The sequence below is a fragment of the Pleurodeles waltl genome, chromosome 6, assembly GCF_031143425.1.
Source record: "Pleurodeles waltl isolate 20211129_DDA chromosome 6, aPleWal1.hap1.20221129, whole genome shotgun sequence".
Taxonomy (NCBI): domain Eukaryota; kingdom Metazoa; phylum Chordata; class Amphibia; order Caudata; family Salamandridae; genus Pleurodeles; species Pleurodeles waltl.
This window is the reverse complement of record NC_090445.1, coordinates 26366008-26384473: the sequence shown is the minus strand read 5'-3', so window position 1 is coordinate 26384473 and position 18466 is coordinate 26366008. Positions and strand designations below refer to the sequence as shown.

Genomic DNA, 18466 nt, shown 5'->3' with positions numbered 1-18466 from the left:
TCTTTGACGCCTTTGGAAGCACACAACATTTGTAGGAGGACCAGTGAGACCTACAGATAGTTATAAAGTATAGTTTGTCTTTAAAGACATTTTCACCAGGCTTCACACCCCTTCTCATAAAGCCAGAATACTATCCAGATAAACTGTTGTAGGTGGTAGAACAAATGTTAGAAAAAACAGAGTATGTGCCTTGAGAACAGTGTCATACAACGTGTCGTACTCTGAAACTGACTGGTTCCATACCAAGTGAAGGAAAAGTTGAGACCACTTTTAGGGTTAAGGAGCCTCCACAAATTCACAAGAAATTACAAGTTCAGGATGTTAACCATGGCATGGATTTTAAATGCAGGTTTAATAACGGGGCCAAGCGATGTCTTGATTTACAGGGGTTCTTGGCTCGCTTCATTGTCACAGGACAGAGGCTGTCTGCACTTTGTGGCAATAGGTTGCATGTTTGAGTTCAGCATTTTTTGATGTGCTCAGATCACAGACAAGTGTGGCACAATGGTTAGAGCGGCAGACCCTGATGCAGAGATCTGGTTCGGGACCAGGGTTCAGTTCCCACCTCGGCGCGTCTTGGGCTCAAATCCCTTGGACCAGATAATTCTCTCCTTGGTGCCTAATCTAATTGATGGGTCCCACTCTGTAACTCTGGGCAATAGCTTGCTTAATCTCCACGACGGCCCTCCCAGCGCTTGGATGCCTTCACCCTGGGGCTGTCCCGGAGTGGGCGCCTCACAGGGAAAAGCCAGGAGGGGTTCCACAGTGGTATGTGTACAGCGCCTTGAGACCCTAATGGGTGAGTAGTGCGCTATACAAGTGCAAAGTTTAATAGTGTCTGCTAGCTTTATATTGCAGGAAATGCAGGTATCCCATTTTCAGGATAGTTTCTCAAAGCCCGGTTCATTCTATCTGTTTTGGCAAAGGGGACCTTCACAGGAGATCGGTAACCAACCCCCACCGCCCAAACGTAATCTTCATCCTACTTAACCAAACATTAGACAGTGTTGTCCCCCCAAATATTGTTGACTCTGCAGGGCTTGGAAATGGTATCCACGGGAAGAAAAAGTTACTAATTTTTCGTAATGTTGGTTCTGGTGGGTACCGTGTTCTCAATTATCGCCTATCACTTAACTCTGAGTGTTCGTGGTCAGTCAACGGTGAGAAGTATCTGGGAACAGACATTAAGGGGGTACATTTATAATCTAGAGTACTTCCACTTTTGGTGGGCGCCTGGGCCAGTGCTGAGGCACGGTAAGAGTATGAGAAGGTTTTTGAGGTTCAAGCCAGATGTCTGGGGTACCAGAAAAAACAAGGACTCTGCAGAAGAACAAAGTCCTTCAGAACCAACATTACCAAAAGTAAGTAACTCTTCCTTTTTTAAGAAAAAAATAAGTTGGCTCCAAGATATCTTTGTAAGAGGTTAACTTAATTAATTTAAAGCTTACTTTTTGTGCCAGCTTTCAAGACAAAATAGGCCTCTTCCTCAGACATATAAATGAAGAAAGCTAAGTGGTTTCATCAGGCTTGCAACCAAAGGAACTCATCAGCCTAATAAACCTGTCCTGCTTCCAAAAGCACATATTTTTATAAGTTTTTCCTTCATGAAAATTTATTTTTGACTAACACAAACTTCCCTCTACTTTTTGCTTAGCGCAGCAATTCCTACTTCTCGTCTTTAGTTTGTACTTGAATGTCTTATCCATAGGTCTCACCTGTCTCTCTCTCTCCCTGGTCTCTCTTGTTCATAGGTACCTTTCTCTTCCTCACAGGTGCCTGTCTCACACATCAGCCTCTCTAATTGGACTCCCTGGGTGCCTCCTGTTCATAGGTGCTGCGTCTCTTATTGGTCTCTCTCTCTGGGTATCTCTTGTTCGCAGGTGCCTGTCTCACCCATCACTCCATCCCAAGACCTCCTTACCTTTCTTATTGCACTCGCTGTTTCTTTTGTTCTTAGAGGCCAGGCTCTGTTTCCTAGGGGCCCATCTTGCATGCCACCCTTGCTAACTGTGCCCTTATTTCTTCAACAGTTGCCATCAACCTCATTGTGCAGCACATTCAGGACATCCTTAACGGGGACCTGTGCCGGTGGCAGCGGGGTGTGGCCAATGGACATGGCCGACAGCCAAAGCGCAGCATCGCCGAGCAGGGAGACGCAGGCCCCGGCACTCTCCTGGCAACAGGGAAGCGTGCTCACATGGAGTCGAGCAGCCGCCCGCATTAAGGTGGCGCAAAGATGCCTCGAAGAAAAAAGTGGAGAAGAACCGGAGCAATGTACATGAACTTTTGGTATTCTCCTGCCCTTCCTGTGCAGCCCACCCAGGTTCCTCTCAGAAGGCTCATTCCAAGGGGCGTGTGATGGGCTTAGCGTGTGTGGCAACATCCACTTAACTGTGGAAGCTGGACAGCTTTGTCTCAGATTAGTAAAGTTTTGCTTTTTCCTCAAACAACACAATAGCCAATAGAGGACATATGAAGGTTTTTGATTCCACAATGTTGTTGAAAACAGGCGATAAAGTGCTGCGTAGCCTGAGGACTTCAAGGCCACCTCCAAGTCCACACAAGATCCCGCACTGATTGGCAAGGAGGCCTTGAATGACATTCCACAACACGGAAGCAACCTTGAAAAAGGCACATTCAGGGGTGCACAAATACAAACATATTTCTTTTAGACGGAGACCAAAAGAAGTGGGCAAGGTTGATAAAAAAGGAATTATGAAGTGGCAAAGCCAGGCAGAGAGGGATGGACATGGGGAGGGGCCAGGAGGTGGGAGTTTAGAGGAAACGACAAATGAATGTGTCTGAATGGAATTTCACTCTGGCATCATTAGAAGACCACATATGGCTGGACAGGAGTGGCACCCACCTATTTATCATACACAGACGTTTGGTTTAATACAGGCACCTCTCACCCTGGAGTGCCGGGTGAAGATCAAACAAGGGCCTACCAGTGTCAGCTTTTTTGCACCTGTAATGTAACAGAAGCAGGCAAACAAAGTTCTAAAGTGAAGCTAAGTGTTGAAAGCATTCAGCCTGGCCAGGTTCGTAGACCGTTCCAACCCCTGGCCACACGCAGAGCCACGTACTCTTCGTGGAAGTACCAGACCAATAGAGTAGGCCACCTACTATCTCCCAAGAAGCACTTCCCCCACCACTACCACCCTGCCTCTTACAACTAGCACAAGGCTGCCTGCTGCTGTCTTCCAGTTATGTATGTAAATAGCCTTCACGCCCGTTGATAACGCTGCTATGTGTTTTAATGTGATCAGTGTTTTTCCCAGAGTGCTGTTAAGCTGGTTCCATAAAAATTGGGTCTGTTTGCACGATACAGATTAAAGAACTATATGAACCCACTCTGATCTATCTTGGTCCTTCTTGCATTCAGAATCCATCCTACTTGCTTCCATGAGCTCATGTGGTGTCTGCTGCTCTGAAATATGCTAGTAGCTTTCCTCTCAAAGATCACCATAGCCTAATTGCATCCATCTGCATTTTGTAGAGCTCATCATTGTACACTGTGACGTTTGCTTTTATGGCCTCTCGCTATCTACCACAGCTCCTCGAAGTAGAGTCCTAACTTTAGGTTGTATGTGTTCTCAGAGCTCATCTCCTTTCTTCACATCACTAAAGAGTAAAAAGTCTTCAAATATTTGCCTGATTTTTATGAAAAGCTTTACTTACCTCTAACAACTGGATTGCAGCCTGCAGTGCTATAGACTCACACGCTTTGCACATTCCTGCTGTCTAGTGCTGGTCTTGGATCAAGTGTTTTTTCTTCGAAGAAGCGGTTTTCAGGTGACACGTGATATCTCCACTTGAAGTCCACAATGTGCCAGGACTGCACCTTAGATTGCGCGCCAGAGCAAAGACTGCACCTTAGATTGTGCGTCAGGACACAGACTCCACATTAGATTGTGCACCAGGACACAGACTCCACATTACATTGTGAGCCAGGACAAAGACTCCACATTAGATTGTGCACCAGGACACAGACTCCACATTAGATTGTGAGCCAGGACAAAGACTCCACATTAGATTGTGAGCCAGGACAAAGACTCCACATTAGATTGTGAGCCAGGACAGGCTCCCCCTTAGATTGTGCGCTGGGACACAGACTCCACTTTAGATTGTGCGCTGGGACACAGACTCCACTTTAGATTGTGCGCTGGGACACAGACTCCACATTAGATTGTGCGCCAGGACACAGACTCCACATTAGATTGTGCGCCAGGACACAGACTCCACATTAGATTGTGCGCTGGGACACAGACTCCACATTAGATTGTGCGCCCGGGCACAGACTCCACCTTAGCTTGTGCGCCCGGACACAGACTCCACCTTAGCTTGTGCGCCCGGACACAGACTCCACCTTAGATTGTGCGCCGGGACACAGACTGCACGTTAGATTGTGCACCGGGACACAGACTCCACCTTAGATTGTGCACCGGTACACAGACTCCACCTTAGATTGTGCGCTGGGACACAGACTCCACCTTAGATTGTGCGCCGGGACACAGACTCCACCTTAGCTTGTGCGCCAAGACACAGACTCCACATTAGATTGTGCCCCAGGACACAGACTCCGCCTTAGATTGTGCACCTGGACACAGACTCCACTTTAGATTGTGCACCGGGACACAGACTCCACCTTAGATTGTGCGCTGGGACACAGACTCCACATCTGATTGTGCGCTAGGACACAGACTCCACCTTAGATTGTGCGCTGGGACACAGACTCCACATCTGATTGTGCGCTAGGACACAGACTCCACCTTAGATTGCGCACCAGGACACAGACTCCACCTTAGATTGCGCACCAGGACACAGACTCCACATTAGATTGTGCACCAGGACACAGACTCCACCTTAGCTTGTGCGCCAGGACACAGACTCCGCCTTAGATTGTGCATCTGGACACAGACTCCACTTTAGATTGTGCACCAGGACACAGACTCCACCTTAGATTGTGCGCCGGGACACAGACTCCACCTTAGATTGTGCGCCGGGACACAGACTCCACCTTAGATTGTGCACCGGGACACAGACTCCACCTTAGATTGTGCGCTGGGACACAGACTCCACCTTAGATTGTGCACCTGGACACAGACTCTGCCTTAGATTGTGCACCTGGACACAGACTCTGCCTTAGATTGTGCACCTGGACACAGACTCCACTTTAGATTGTGCACCGGGACACAGACTCCACCTTAGATTGTGCGCTGGGACACAGACTCCACATCTGATTGTGCGCTAGGACACAGACTCCACCTTAGATTGCGCACCAGGACACAGACTCCACATTAGATTGTGCACCTGGACACAGACTCTGCCTTAGCTTGTGCGCCAGGACACAGACTCCACCTTAGATTGTGCATCTGGACACAGACTCCACTTTAGATTGTGCACCAGGACACAGACTCCACCTTAGATTGTGCGCCGGGACACAGACTCCACCTTAGATTGTGCACCGGGACACAGACTCCACCTTAGATTGTGCACCGGGACACAGACTCCACCTTAGATTGTGCGCTGGGACACAGACTCCGCCTTAGATTGTGCACCTGGACACAGACTCTGCCTTAGATTGTGCACCTGGACACAGACTCTGCCTTAGATTGTGCACCTGGACACAGACTCCACTTTAGATTGTGCACCAGGACACAGACTCCACCTTAGATTTTGCGCTGGGACACAGACTCCACCTTAGATTGTGGTTTTCCCCAGTGGTTGAGAGTATATGCAAATCAGTAAGATGCCTGTGAAGTAGTAGTTGTTGGAATGAACAGTGTGTTTTTAATCAATTATGTTTCAAGAGCTTGCATCAGGAAGTTGAGATGGGTGCATGTGAATCTACAGCAACACAGGTTACAAACTGGCAAGCAATGTTTTTATTTGCAGTATGTGTGACTAGTTTACATGCTCTGAAGAGGATAAAAGGCGCTGCTAGCCCTCTAAAGCAGTGGTGTGTGAGCAGGAACTCAAGATGTGTGAAAGTGTTTGTAATACAGTTTGTCTCACTTGGGCTTCTTGGTATACACTTATATCCACTCAGTAAATGAATGAATGGTAGGCCAAGTAGCTGCTTTACTTATATCCATTAAAAGGATACTTTCAAGGAAGGGAATAGAGGCCAGCATACATATTGCCTTAGCCTTGCCATATTTACATGCATTTAATTATCCATGCTGGACTTTGGCATTGGTTGCCTAGGTGGGAATGTTCAAAAGCAGCAACTATTGTTTAGTCTTTAGAATAGTTTTCCGGAGATCAGCATGGTAGCATCAAAGCTCTTTTGACAGCAAGTGTATGCCGCGCTCTTTCTGCTACGGGCTGCAGCTGTGGGAATAACATCGAGATGGCAATAGTGTGCATGAGATGAAAATGAGAGAGAATCTTAGGAAGTTAACACGAGGATGGGTGTTTCTGAGGACCATCCTGTCTCTGAGTGTTTGAGGACAAGGGGCCATATGTACAGAGCCATAACCACTCTCAGATCACTAGCCCTCCCATTTTACTTACTTTTTGTATGCTTCTGTGCTTATCTTTAATCATACCATGCGCGGACTAAGCTTAGATTACTTAGTAATTAACTGGTGAGATGAGCACATTCTTGGCGTTTCACTCTATTTTTTACGTGCTTCTTACTATCGACAGCCATACTGAGAGTTGTGTATTATTACTTTCTATGGTTTCTTACCACCCTGGTATACATGAAGTCACAGACAGTTGTGGCATTTGCTCTTGTTCTACTCAAATAGAATTTTCATTTCTAATCACGTCCCTATATTCTAGTGGGTGTCACTTTCTATCTAAATTGTAGCTAATGATTGGATATGGCCTAGTGCTCTCCCGGAGTTCTAAGGGGCTTTACATGCTCCTACTCGGTTATTACTTATGCAACTAGGGATAGCTAAAACGCATACTGGATTACCTTCTAGTGTGCTACGTCATTCCGTGGGGTATTTATTTTTCATCCCTAACCAGTTGGGGCACATCTGATACACATCGACTCTTGCAATGTTCTTCCTTGTTTTTAATAGATAAGGGACTTATTATGGTCCTATGAATACCAACACGTACTATAAGCAGTTGGAACACTGGAAGTTCCCTACCTGGGCAACAATACAGAACGGACAACTACTGGACCACAAATTTGACGATTGCCTATAGACTTTTTTTTCAACACAGGTACTTTAATAAGTACTCCATTTCTCAATATTGCAGACTTGATTTTATCTTTTTTGGCTCAACATGGATCATCCAATCATAGAGCCCTTACATCTCATTTCCATATGCAAGATTACTAACCCACTGTTACATCATCTGTTCCAGCTTACCCATACTTGATGGATTCTAGTACATAAGGACGTATCGCCCCGTACGTTTCGGTTAGGTTGACAATAACCAATACGGAGACCTATTTTATTGTTCAGATCCTCACCTCGGATACTAGTGTACTAGATCACTGTTCTTTTACTTTGGGTATGGTTCTATACACACCCTTGGCATGCTTTATATGAAAATGTATTTCACTACCTAGTTGTATGATTTAGCTGATGGTGGCACTACTTTTATACTTATAAACTAGGGATATTTCCCACTGTATAAATATATGCATGGTGCACAACATCACCTCAAAGAAATATATTCCTTTGGCCTTGCACGGCATTTTTGTCATGTCCATACATTTTAACTGTGTTCTCCTTTAAGTATATGTTTCCATCTTTTCGCAGCCTTGAAAAAGTCACTGTGTGATGAAACACGCGTTGGCTGGTTTTTGTATTGGATCAACTATGGGCTGCTATTGTATGTATTATAAGCACATGGATTGTACCATAAAAAAAAAGGACTGAGTTTCCAACAGTTCACCAGGAATGAACTGAGTTGTAAGGAACTTCCCTTGATACAAATAAACCTATGAGGTTACAAGGAGAGAGTAAAAGACTTCGCTTCAATCTTATTTTGCATCAAAGACTGCTTTAAGTACTACCATTAAGTACATTACTTAACCTGCTGTATATACTTGTGTGTGAGTGCTGTGGTCCTTACCTAATTTTGTGAATACACTCGGATCTGTTATGACTCCAAAGGGTAGAATTCTGAATTCGTAATGTCCATCTATTAGGCAGAGAATTGCCTAGAAATGATGTCCTGCAGGGTCACCATTTTTAAATGGTTGGATGTGATGTATGATTTAAGTTTTGTTGGATCTACAATTAGGCGCAGAGTTCCATCCTTATGGAGGATTAAGTAAGTATTGCGGTACCTTCCTTTGCTTCACTTTTTGTCCGGTACCATCTCCATTGCTCCTTTCTGGAGCAGCGTGCAAAGTTCTGGAGTCGTGCTGAATGTTTGTAGTGGTATTTTGGGTGGTGTGGAGAGAAATTTGAGGTAATATCCTCAGGTGATAATGGAAAGCACACACTGATCTGATGTTATACTTTGTAACTCAGGTAAGTAAAACCCCAGTCTTTCCCTGACAGGTGTTGGATGGTCAATGAAATCGCCGTGGGCACTACTTCCATTAAAACAAGGTCCACCTATTTGGTACTGTCCTTGTTTCTGCTGCTTTCTCTCTTGAAAGTAAATTTTTAGGGTGGCTCGTACTGCGATCTTCTAAATCTGGAGTATGTTTTTGTGCTAGTGTGTCCTTGTGAACATCCAAAACCCTGCTTGGAATGGTTTTGCAAAACACCCAGGAGCATAATTATGACTTGGTTTGTGTCACGTATGCACCAGGCATCGTGGTACATGCATGACACAAACCTTAAGTGAGATTTATGAAGCCACTTTACGTGGCTCTATACATCTGGAGTAAGGCAATGCAGCGCAAACTGCTGCATTGTCTTAATCTGCCCTGGGAAGGCGTTGCGTGGTTGTTCCGACACAACTCCCGTGGTTTCTGACGCATTCACAGTTCTACCAGAACTAGTAGACCAGGAAATGCGCCAAAAAGATACTGCTTCTCAGGGGAGGCTTAACAAGGAAAAATATTTTCATGTCTTCTCATTACTTCCTCTTTGAATGTGTGCTGCATTCTGCAGCACTCATAGAAAAAAGAATACGCCTCTCGAGATCGTTTCCGTGCAGAAAGATGTCCCTCCCTGGATAAATACAATCCTGCATACAACACAGGCACCCTTGCACCATGGTGCACTAGGCATGCGTTGCCGCTAGGCTGCTGAAAGAGCGCCAGTGCGGGAGAAAAGGCAGGAATGTGCCGTATTGCCTTAAATACGGCACATTCCTGCCCTTTCCCCGTCATGCAGTGCACTGCAGTAAGATGTCCTGCTGCACTGCGGGACATCCCAATAAATACCCCCTAACCAGGGCCCCAGTGACTGTGCTCTCTCCCTCTAAACTTGGTTGCTTGGCCCACAAACGCCCCACATTTGGCATACTGGTGCTCCCTTATAAGTCCCTAGTATATGGTCCCGGGCATCTCCACTTTTCATTCACCGTGACTTCTGCCTTTGCCAATGCTTGTTGGTGGCTTTTCCACGCCACATACAGACCGCAGTCGTCCATCCGGCGTGGAACATTGACTGCATCCTCCAGGAACTCTTCACCGACTCCAGGGCTGCATTGCTGACCGTCTTCGTCCTACCATTGACCAACTCCTGCAACCACAGACGGGTGGGTAGTGGCTCCTGCCACCACCAGACATTTCTGCGACTTCTAGACTTGGTCCCCTTCTTCCACACGTCTTCCTCTCCAGGAATCCACCGCTGTTTTCTTGCAGTCCTGTTTGGGTGTTGCATTATGCTTATTTTCCTTCCTTTTAATGGTTTTGAGAAAATCCAGTAACATACTCCTTTCTCCCTGGTTGCTGGGTGGTGAAGAGGGCACTGTGGTACTTACCTTTGCAGTTTCCTTGTTCCACCAGCTCGCCTCCACAGATTCCACTTACCTAGGTCAATATCCGACATTTGCATTCCATTTTTTTAGTATATGGTTTGGGCTCCCCCTAGAGTCACTATTGTCCATTTGCTATTGCACTTTTCCTTTCCTATTTACGGCTATTTCGGATTACTAGGGTAGATATTTTGTGTGTTTACTTACCTCCTATTGGAGTGTTGCCTATCTAGCATTTTTTTGTATTGTGTTACTCTAATAAAGACCCTTTATTTTCATAACACTAAGGCCCGTATTTATACTTTTTTTTGCGCCGCATTTGCGTCGTTTTTTGACGCAAAAACGGCGCAAACTTGCAAAATGCCATTGTATTTTGTAGGTTTGTGCCGTTTTGCGCCAAAAAAGTGGCGCAAATGCGGCGCTAAAAAAAGTATAAATACGGGCCTAATTGTTTTCTTTCGTGTGTGAGTACTGTGTGGTTACAGTGGTATAGCGTAAGCTTTGCATGTGTCCTAGATAAGCCTTGGCTGCTCATCCACAGCTACGTCTAGAGACCCTGACTTCTAGACGCTGCTTACATTTCACTGATAAGGGCTACCTGGACCTGGTATAAGATATAAGGCCCCTATTTATACTTTTTTTGCGCTACATTACTGCCATTTTCAGACGCAAAAGCAGCACAAACTTGCAAAATACAATTGTATTTTCTAAGTTTGCACCGTTTTTGCACCACAAAGCGGTGCAAATGCGGCACTAAAAAAGTATAAATACGGGCCTAAGTACCATCGGTATCCACCACAGACCAGGCCAGCTTCCTACAAACACCCATTGCATTTTGACGCTGCCTCCGATTTACGAGTTTTCGTAAACCTGAGGCAGCAGCAGAAATCTAACGCCACCCCAGGGGTGGAGTTAGCACGGCACAACAAGGAGAAATTGTAGGAAGTTGGCTCTGTATGTGCTATTTCAAAGTAAGGAATAGCATGCACAGAGTCCAAGGGTTCCCCTTAGAGGTAAGATAGTGGCAAAAAGAGATAATACTAATGCTCTATTTTGTGGTAGTGTGGTCGAGCAGTAGGCTTATCAGAGGGTAGTGTTAAGCATTTGTTGTACATACACACAGGCAATAAATGAGGAACACACACTCAGAGACAATTCCAGGCCAATAGGTTTTGTTATAGAAAAATATATTTTCTTAGTTTATTTTAAGAAGCACAGGTTCAAATTCTACATGTAATATCTCATTTAAAAGGTATTGCAGGTAAGTACTTTAGGAACTTTGAATCATTACATTAGCATGTATACTTTTTACATAAAACACAAATAGCTGTTTTAAAAGTGGACACAGTGCAATTTTCACAGTTCCTGGGGGAGGTAAAGTAATGTTAGTTTTAACAGGTAAGTAAGTCACTTACAGGTTTCAGTTTTGGGTCCAAGGTAGCCCACCGTTGGGGGTTCAGAGCAACCCCAAAGTTATCACACCAGCAGCTCAGGGCCGGTCAGGGGCAAAGGTCAAAGAGGTGCCCAAAACACATAGGCTATAATGGAGAGAAGGGGGTGCCCCGGTTCCGGTCTGCCAGCAGGTAAGTACCCGCGTCTTCGGAGGGCAGACCAGGGGGGTTTTGTAGGGCACCGGGGGGGACACGAGTCAGCACAAAAAGTACACCCTCAGCAGCGCGGGGGCGGCCTGGTGCAGTGTGCAAACACGCGTCTGGTTTCCAATGAGAGATCAAGGGATCTCTTCAGCGTTGCAGGCAGGCAAGGGGGGGGCTCCTCGGGGTAGCCACCACCTGGGCAAGGGAGAGGGCCTCCTGGGGGTCACTCCTGCACAGGAGTTCCGTTCCTTTAGGTGCTGGGGGCTGCGGGTGCAGGGTCTTTTCCAGCCGTCGGGAAATAGAGTTCAGGCAGTCGCAGTCAGGGGGAGCCTCGGGATTCCCTCTGCAGGCGTCGCTGTGGGGGCTCAGGGGGGACAACTTTGGTTACTCACGGACTCGGAGTCGCCGGAGGGTCCTCCCTGAGGTGTTGGTTCTCCACCAGTCGAGTCGGGGTCGCCGGGTGCAGTGTTGCAAGTCTCACGCTTCTTGCGGGGAGTTGCAGGGGTCTTTAAATCTGCTCCTTGAAACAAAGTTGCAGTTCTTTTGGAGCAGTGCCGCTGTCCTCGGGAGTTTCTTGTCTTTCTTGAAGCAGGGCAGTCCTCAGAGGATTCTGGTCCCTTGGAAAGCGTCGCTGGAGCAGGTTTCTTTGGAAGGCAGGAGACCGGCCAGTAAGTCTGGGGCCAAAGCAGTTGGTGCCTTCTGTTCTTCCTCTGCAGGGGTTTTTCAGCTCAGCAGTCCTCTTCTTCTTGTAGTTTCAGGAATCTAAATTCTTAGGTTCAGGGAAGCCCTTAAACACTAAATTTAAGGGCGTGTTTAGGTCTGGGGGGTTTGTAGCCAATGGCTACTAGCCCTGAGGGTGGGTACACCCTCTTTGTGCCTCCCCCCAAAGGGAGGGGGTCACATCCCTAATCCTATTGGGGAATCCTCCATCTGCAAGATGGAGGATTTCTAAAAGTTAGAGTCACTTCAGCTCAGGACACCTTAGGGGCTGTCCTGACTGGCCAGTGACTCCTCCTTGTTATTCTCATTATTTCCTCCGGCCTTGCCGCCAAAAGTAGGGGCCGTGGCCGGAGGGGGCGGGCAACTCCACTAGCTGGAGTGTCCTGTGGTGCTGGAACAAAGGGGTGAGCCTTTGAGGCTCACCGCCAGGTGTTACAGCTCCTGCCTGGGGGAGGTGTTAGCATCTCCACCCAGTGCAGGCTTTGTTACTGGCCTCAGAGTGACAAAGGCACTCTTCCCCATGGGGCCAGCAACATGTCTCTAGTGTGGCAGGCTGCTGGAACCAGTCAGCCTACACTGAACAATTGGGTAAAATACAGGGGGCATCTCTAAGATGCCCTCTGTGTGCATTTTTTAATAAATCCAACACTGGCATCAGTGTGGGTTTATTATTCTGAGAAGTTTGATACTAAACTTCCCAGTATTCAGTGTAGCCATTATGGAGCTGTGGAGTTCGTTTTTGACAGACTCCCAGCCCATATACTCTTATGGCTACCCTGCACTTACAATGTCTAAGGTTTTGCTTAGACACTGTAGGGGCATAGTGCTCATGCACATATGCCCTCACCTGTGGTATACTGCACCCTGCCTAAGGGCTGTAAGGCCTACTAGAGGGGTGACTTACCTATGCCACAGGCAGTGGGAGGTTGGCATGGCACCCTGAGGGGAGTGCCATGTCGACTTAGTAATTTCCTCCCCACCAGCACACACAAGCTGGCAAGCAGTGTGTCTATGCTGAGTGAGGGGTCCCTAGGGTGGCATAAGACATGCTGCAGCCCTTAGAGACCTTCCCTGGCATCAGGGCCCTTGGTACCAGTTACAAGGGACTTACCTAGGTGCCAGGGTTGTGCCAATTGTGGAAACAATGGTACATTTTAGGTGAAAGAACACTGGTGCTGGGGCCTGGTTAGCAGGGTCCCAGCACACTTCTCAGTCAAGTCAGCATCAGTATCAGGCAAAAAGTGGGGGGTAACTGCAACAGGGAGCCATTTCTTTACAGAAATGCTTTCCTTTCTCCTTGTTTTGGCTCTTTCTTTGTGTGTAATTATCTCACCATCTTACTCATCTTCGAGTCTTGGGTGGGATTCGCTGGCAATATCATTCTCTGGTTCTCTACTAACCTTTCTGACAGATATCAGATTGTTCACATCAACACCTCCAGATCTCAAAATACCCCTAGCCCTAAGTCGTCCAAGGTTTCATATTGCCCATGTCGTCTTCACCCTCTACATGGAGGCACTTGTGACCCTATTCACAGACGACAGCATCAGAATTCACCATCATGCTGCTGATACACAACTCTACTTGAAAGTCTCACCCATCGCTTTAAACTCTGCCTGCACATCCTCCAGACCTGGATGTCCAGCACCTAGGGGAAGCTCTACCCCAGCAGGGCAGAATTCCTGTTATTTAACAAGAACATGCAAGAAAGAAATAGCCCAAACCTGGCACAATGACATGAACTTTGATGGCGTTGAAACCCAACCTTCCTAGTATGTCAAGTCTCTTACCTTCATCTCGGACACCAACTTCTCATTTAAGAAGCACACTGCCAAAAAAACAAAGGCTCATCTTTATACTTTTTTAGCGCTGCATGTGCATCATTTTTTGATGCAAAATCGGCGCAAACTTACAAAATACAATTGTATTTTGTAAGTTTGCGCCGATTTTGCGTCAAAAATCGTGCAAATGCGGCGCTAAAAAAGTATAAATATGGGCCAAAGACTGGTACCAGCACTCTATTCCTAGAAAGCAATTTCAGACCTGCTGTTCAAGTCCTCTTACTCACATCTGGGTAGCTGTAACGCCCAGCTACATAGCCTCTCACACTCCAGTGGCCCTTCTTTAGGGTATCCTACACGTCACAGCATGTCTCAATAGAACCTGAAGAAATATGATCACATCATCACCACCCTGATGGAAGTCCATTGGCTCACCTTGCACCATCTTCAAACTGAGCTGCATCATTTACAGAGTCATCATTACCAGCTCCCTGGCTTACTTTGCAGACAAGCTCACCACCTCTGGTGGCTCTCGGCACACCCACAGCCAGAACACCATGAAACTGGACAATAAGGGGCTTATTTACAAGCCCTGTGCACCGCCAGTGCATCACTTCTTGTGATGTGAGGTTGGTGCAAAGTGCACGCCTATCCCTCTACAAGGCCACGCAAAGGCACTTTGCATGTTTTTTCATGGCCTTATAGATATGGTGTAAGGCAACGCAGTGGAAGTTGCTGCTTTGCCTTACACTGCATCAGGGAGGCGTTCCATAGGCATTGAGGTTCACTTTCCCACGCAACACACATTGGGTTTGACGTATTCACAGAGTTACAAGAATATGTAAACCTGGGAATGCGTCAAAATCTTATACCTCTCGAGGGGAGGCACAGCAAGGAGAATGAAAATGTCACTTACCCAGTGTACATCTGTTCGTGGCATCAGTCGCAGTAGATTCGCATGTTCTGCAATAGCTCGCCATCTGGTGTTGGGCCGGAGTGTTACAAGTTGTTTTTCTTCGAAGAAGTCTTTCGAGTCACGGGACCGAGTGACTCCTCCTTTTGTCTCCATTGCGCATGGGCGTCGACTCTATCCTCGATTGTTTTTCCCCGCAGAGGGTGAGGTAGGAGTTGAATTGTAGTAATAGTGCCCATGCAATGGAGTGACTAAGTATGCACCTATTTAAGGTTGAGATGATACATATATAAATAATTGAAGGTAACTTCCAAACTGCTACAGGCTCCCGGGGAGGCGGGTGGGCACATGCAAATCTACTGCGACTGATGCCACGAACAGATGTACACTGGGTAAGTGACATTTTCAGTTCGATGGCATCTGTCGCTGTAGATACGCATGTTCTGCATAGACTAGTAAGCAGTTATTTCCCCAAAAGCGGTGGATCAGCCTGTAGGAGTGGAAGTAGTCTGAAATAATGTCCTTAATACGGCTTGACCTACTGTGGCTTGTTGTGCGGATAACACGTCTACACAGTAGTGCTTGGTGAATGTGTGAGGCGTAGACCATGTGGCTGCCTTACATATTTCTTGCATTGGGATGTTTCCTAGAAAGGCCATGGTAGCACCTTTCTTTCTGGTTGAGTGTGCCCTTGGTGTAATGGGCAGCTGTCGTTTAGCTTTAAGGTAGCAGATTTGGATGCATTTAACTATCCATCTAGCTATACCTTGTTTTGAAATTGGGTTTCCTGCGTGAGGTTTTTGAAATGCAATAAAGAGTTGTTTAGTTTTTCTGATGTTTTTTGTTCTGTCAATGTAATACATTAATGCTCTTTTGACATCTAATGTATGTAGTGCCCTTTCAACTACGGTATCTGGCTGTGGAAAGAACACTGGAAGTTCCACTGTTTGATTGAGATAGAACGGTGAAATAACCTTTGGCAAAAATTTAGGATTGGTCCTTAGGACGACTTTATTTTTGTGTAGTTGTATAAAAGGTTCCTGTATAGTAAACGCCTGAATCTCGCTTACTCTTCTTAGGGAAGTAATGGCGATGAGAAATGCCACCTTCCAGGTTAGGAACTGTATGTCGCAGGAGTGCATGGGTTCAAAAGGTGGACCCATAAGTCTAGTTAGGACAACATTTAGGTTCCATGAAGGAACAGGTAGTGTTCTTGGTGGTATAATTCTCCTAAGGCCCTCCATGAATGCTTTAATGACTGGTATTTTATATAGGGAAGTTGAATAGGTAGTTTGCAGGTATGCAGATATTGCTGCAAGGTGAATCTTAATGGAAGAGAAAGCTAGGTTAGATTTTTGTAAGTGAAGCAAGTAACCCACTACCTGTTCTGGAGTTGTGTGTAATGGTTGTATTTGATTAATATGGCAGTAGCAAACAAACCTCTTCCATTTACTTGCATAGCAGTGCCTGGTGGATGGCCTTCTTGCTTGTTTTATGACTTCCATACATTCTTGGGTAAGTTGTAAGTGCCCGAATTCTAGGATTTCAGGAGCCAGATTGCTAGATTCAGCGATGCTGGATCTGGGTGTCTGATCTTTTGGTTGTGCTGTGTCAACAGATCTGGCCTGTTGGGCAATTTGATGCAGGGTACCACTGATAGGTCTAGCAGTGTTGTGTACCAGGGTTGCCTTGCCCAAGTTGGTGCTATCAATATGAGTTTGCTTTGACTGAGTTTGTTTACCAGGTAAGGAAGGAGAGGGAGAGGAGGAAAAGCGTAAGCAAATATCCCTGACCAGTTCATCCATAGGGCATTGCCTTGGGATTGTTTGTGTGGGTATCTGGATGCGAAGTTTTGGCATTTTGCGTTCTCCCTTGTCGCAAACAAGTCTATCTGAGGTGTTCCCCAGAGTTTGAAATAAGTGTTCAGAATTTGGGGGTGAATTTCCCATTCGTGGACCTGTTGGTGATCTCGAGAGAGATTGTCTGCGAGTTGATTTTGTATCCCTGGTATAAACTGTGCAATTAGGCGAATTTGGTTGTGAATTGCCCAATGCCAAATTTTTGGTGCTAGCAGGCTTAACTGCGTGGAGTGCGTCCCCCCCTGCTTGTTTAGATAATACATTGTTGTCATGTTGTCTGTTTTGACGAGAATGTATTTGTGAACTATTATTGGTTGGAAAGCTTTTAGTGCTTGAAAAACTGCTAGAAGTTCTAGGTGATTGATATGCAGTCTTGTTTGATGTACGTTCCATTGTCCTTGTATGCTGTGTTGATCGAGGTGTGCTCCCCACCCTGTCATGGAAGCATCTGTTGTTATTACGTATTGTGGCACTGGGTCTTGGAAAGGCCGCCCCTTGTTTAAATTTATGTTGTTCCACCACAGAAGCGAGAGGTAAGTTTGGCGGTCTATTAACACCAGATCTAGAAGGTGACCCTGTGCTTGAGACCACTGTGATGCTAGGCATTGTTGTAAGGGCCTCATGTGCAGTCTTGCGTTTGGGACAATGGCTATGCATGATGACATCATGCCTAGGAGTTGTAATACCATCTTTGCTTGTATCTTTTGTGTTGGATACATGCGTTGTATGATGGTGTTGAAATTTTGAATTCTTTGTGGACTTGGAGTGGCTACTCCTTTTGATGTGTTTATTATGGCTCCCAGGTATTGTTGTACCTTGCGTGGCAGAATTTTGGATTTTGTGAAATTGACGGTGAACCCTAGTTTGAAGAGGGTTTGTATGATATGATTTGTGTGATTTGAGCACTCTATTAACGAATGGGCCTTGATTAGCCAGTCGTCTAGATATGGGAACACATGTATCTGCTGCCTTCTTATGTGTGCTGCGACTACTGCTAGACATTTGGTAAAGACTCTCGGTGCGGTTGTTAATCCGAAAGGCAGTACCTTGAATTGGTAATGTATTCCTTTGAATACAAACCTTAGGTATTTCCTGTGCGATGGGTGTATTGGTATATGGAAATAAGCATCCTTGAGGTCTAAAGTTGCCATGTAGTCGTGCAGCTTTAGCAATGGCAATACTTCTTGTAGTGTGACCATGTGGAAGTGGTCTGACTTGATGAAAGTGTTCACTACTCTGAGGTCTAGGATTGGTCTCAGTGTTTTGTCCTTCTTTGGTATCAGAAAGTACAGTGAGTAAACCCCTGTGTTTATTTGTGTGTTTGGCACTAATTCGATTGCATTTTTTTGCAATAGTGCCTGCACTTCTATCTCCAGGAGATTGGAATGGTGTGTTGTTAAATTTTGTGCTTTTGGTGGTATGTTTGGAGGGAATTGTAGAAATTCTATGCAATAACCATGTTGGATAATTGCTAGAACCCAAGTGTCTGTAGTGATTTTCTCCCATGCTTTGTAATAATGACCTATTCGTCCCCCCACTGGTGTTGTGTGGAGGGGGTGAGTGACATGTGAGTCACTGTTTAGTAGTAGGGGTTTTGGGGCTTTGGAATCTTCCTCTATTTCTAGGGAATTGCCCTCCTCTATATTGTCCCCGAAAACCTCCTCTATACTGTCCCTGGTAACTGGACGGTGTGGCTTGTGAGGTGCTGGCTTGTGTGCTTTGACCCCGAAACCCCCCTCGAAA

The 18466-nt window shown here is 46.1% G+C and overlaps 1 protein-coding gene across 1 annotated transcript in view; it reads left to right on the top strand.

Moving 5' to 3' along the window:
• UCK1 (uridine-cytidine kinase 1) overlaps window positions 1-3353 on the top strand; it is an 82632-nt gene extending 79279 nt beyond the window's left edge. Inside the window, exon 7 of the mRNA XM_069237088.1 lies at window positions 2031-3353. Coding sequence (XP_069093189.1) covers window positions 2031-2224 — 194 coding nt within the window. The 3' untranslated portion in view covers window positions 2225-3353. The remainder of the gene's footprint in view (window positions 1-2030) is intronic.
• Window positions 3354-18466: the final 15113 nt, after the last annotated feature.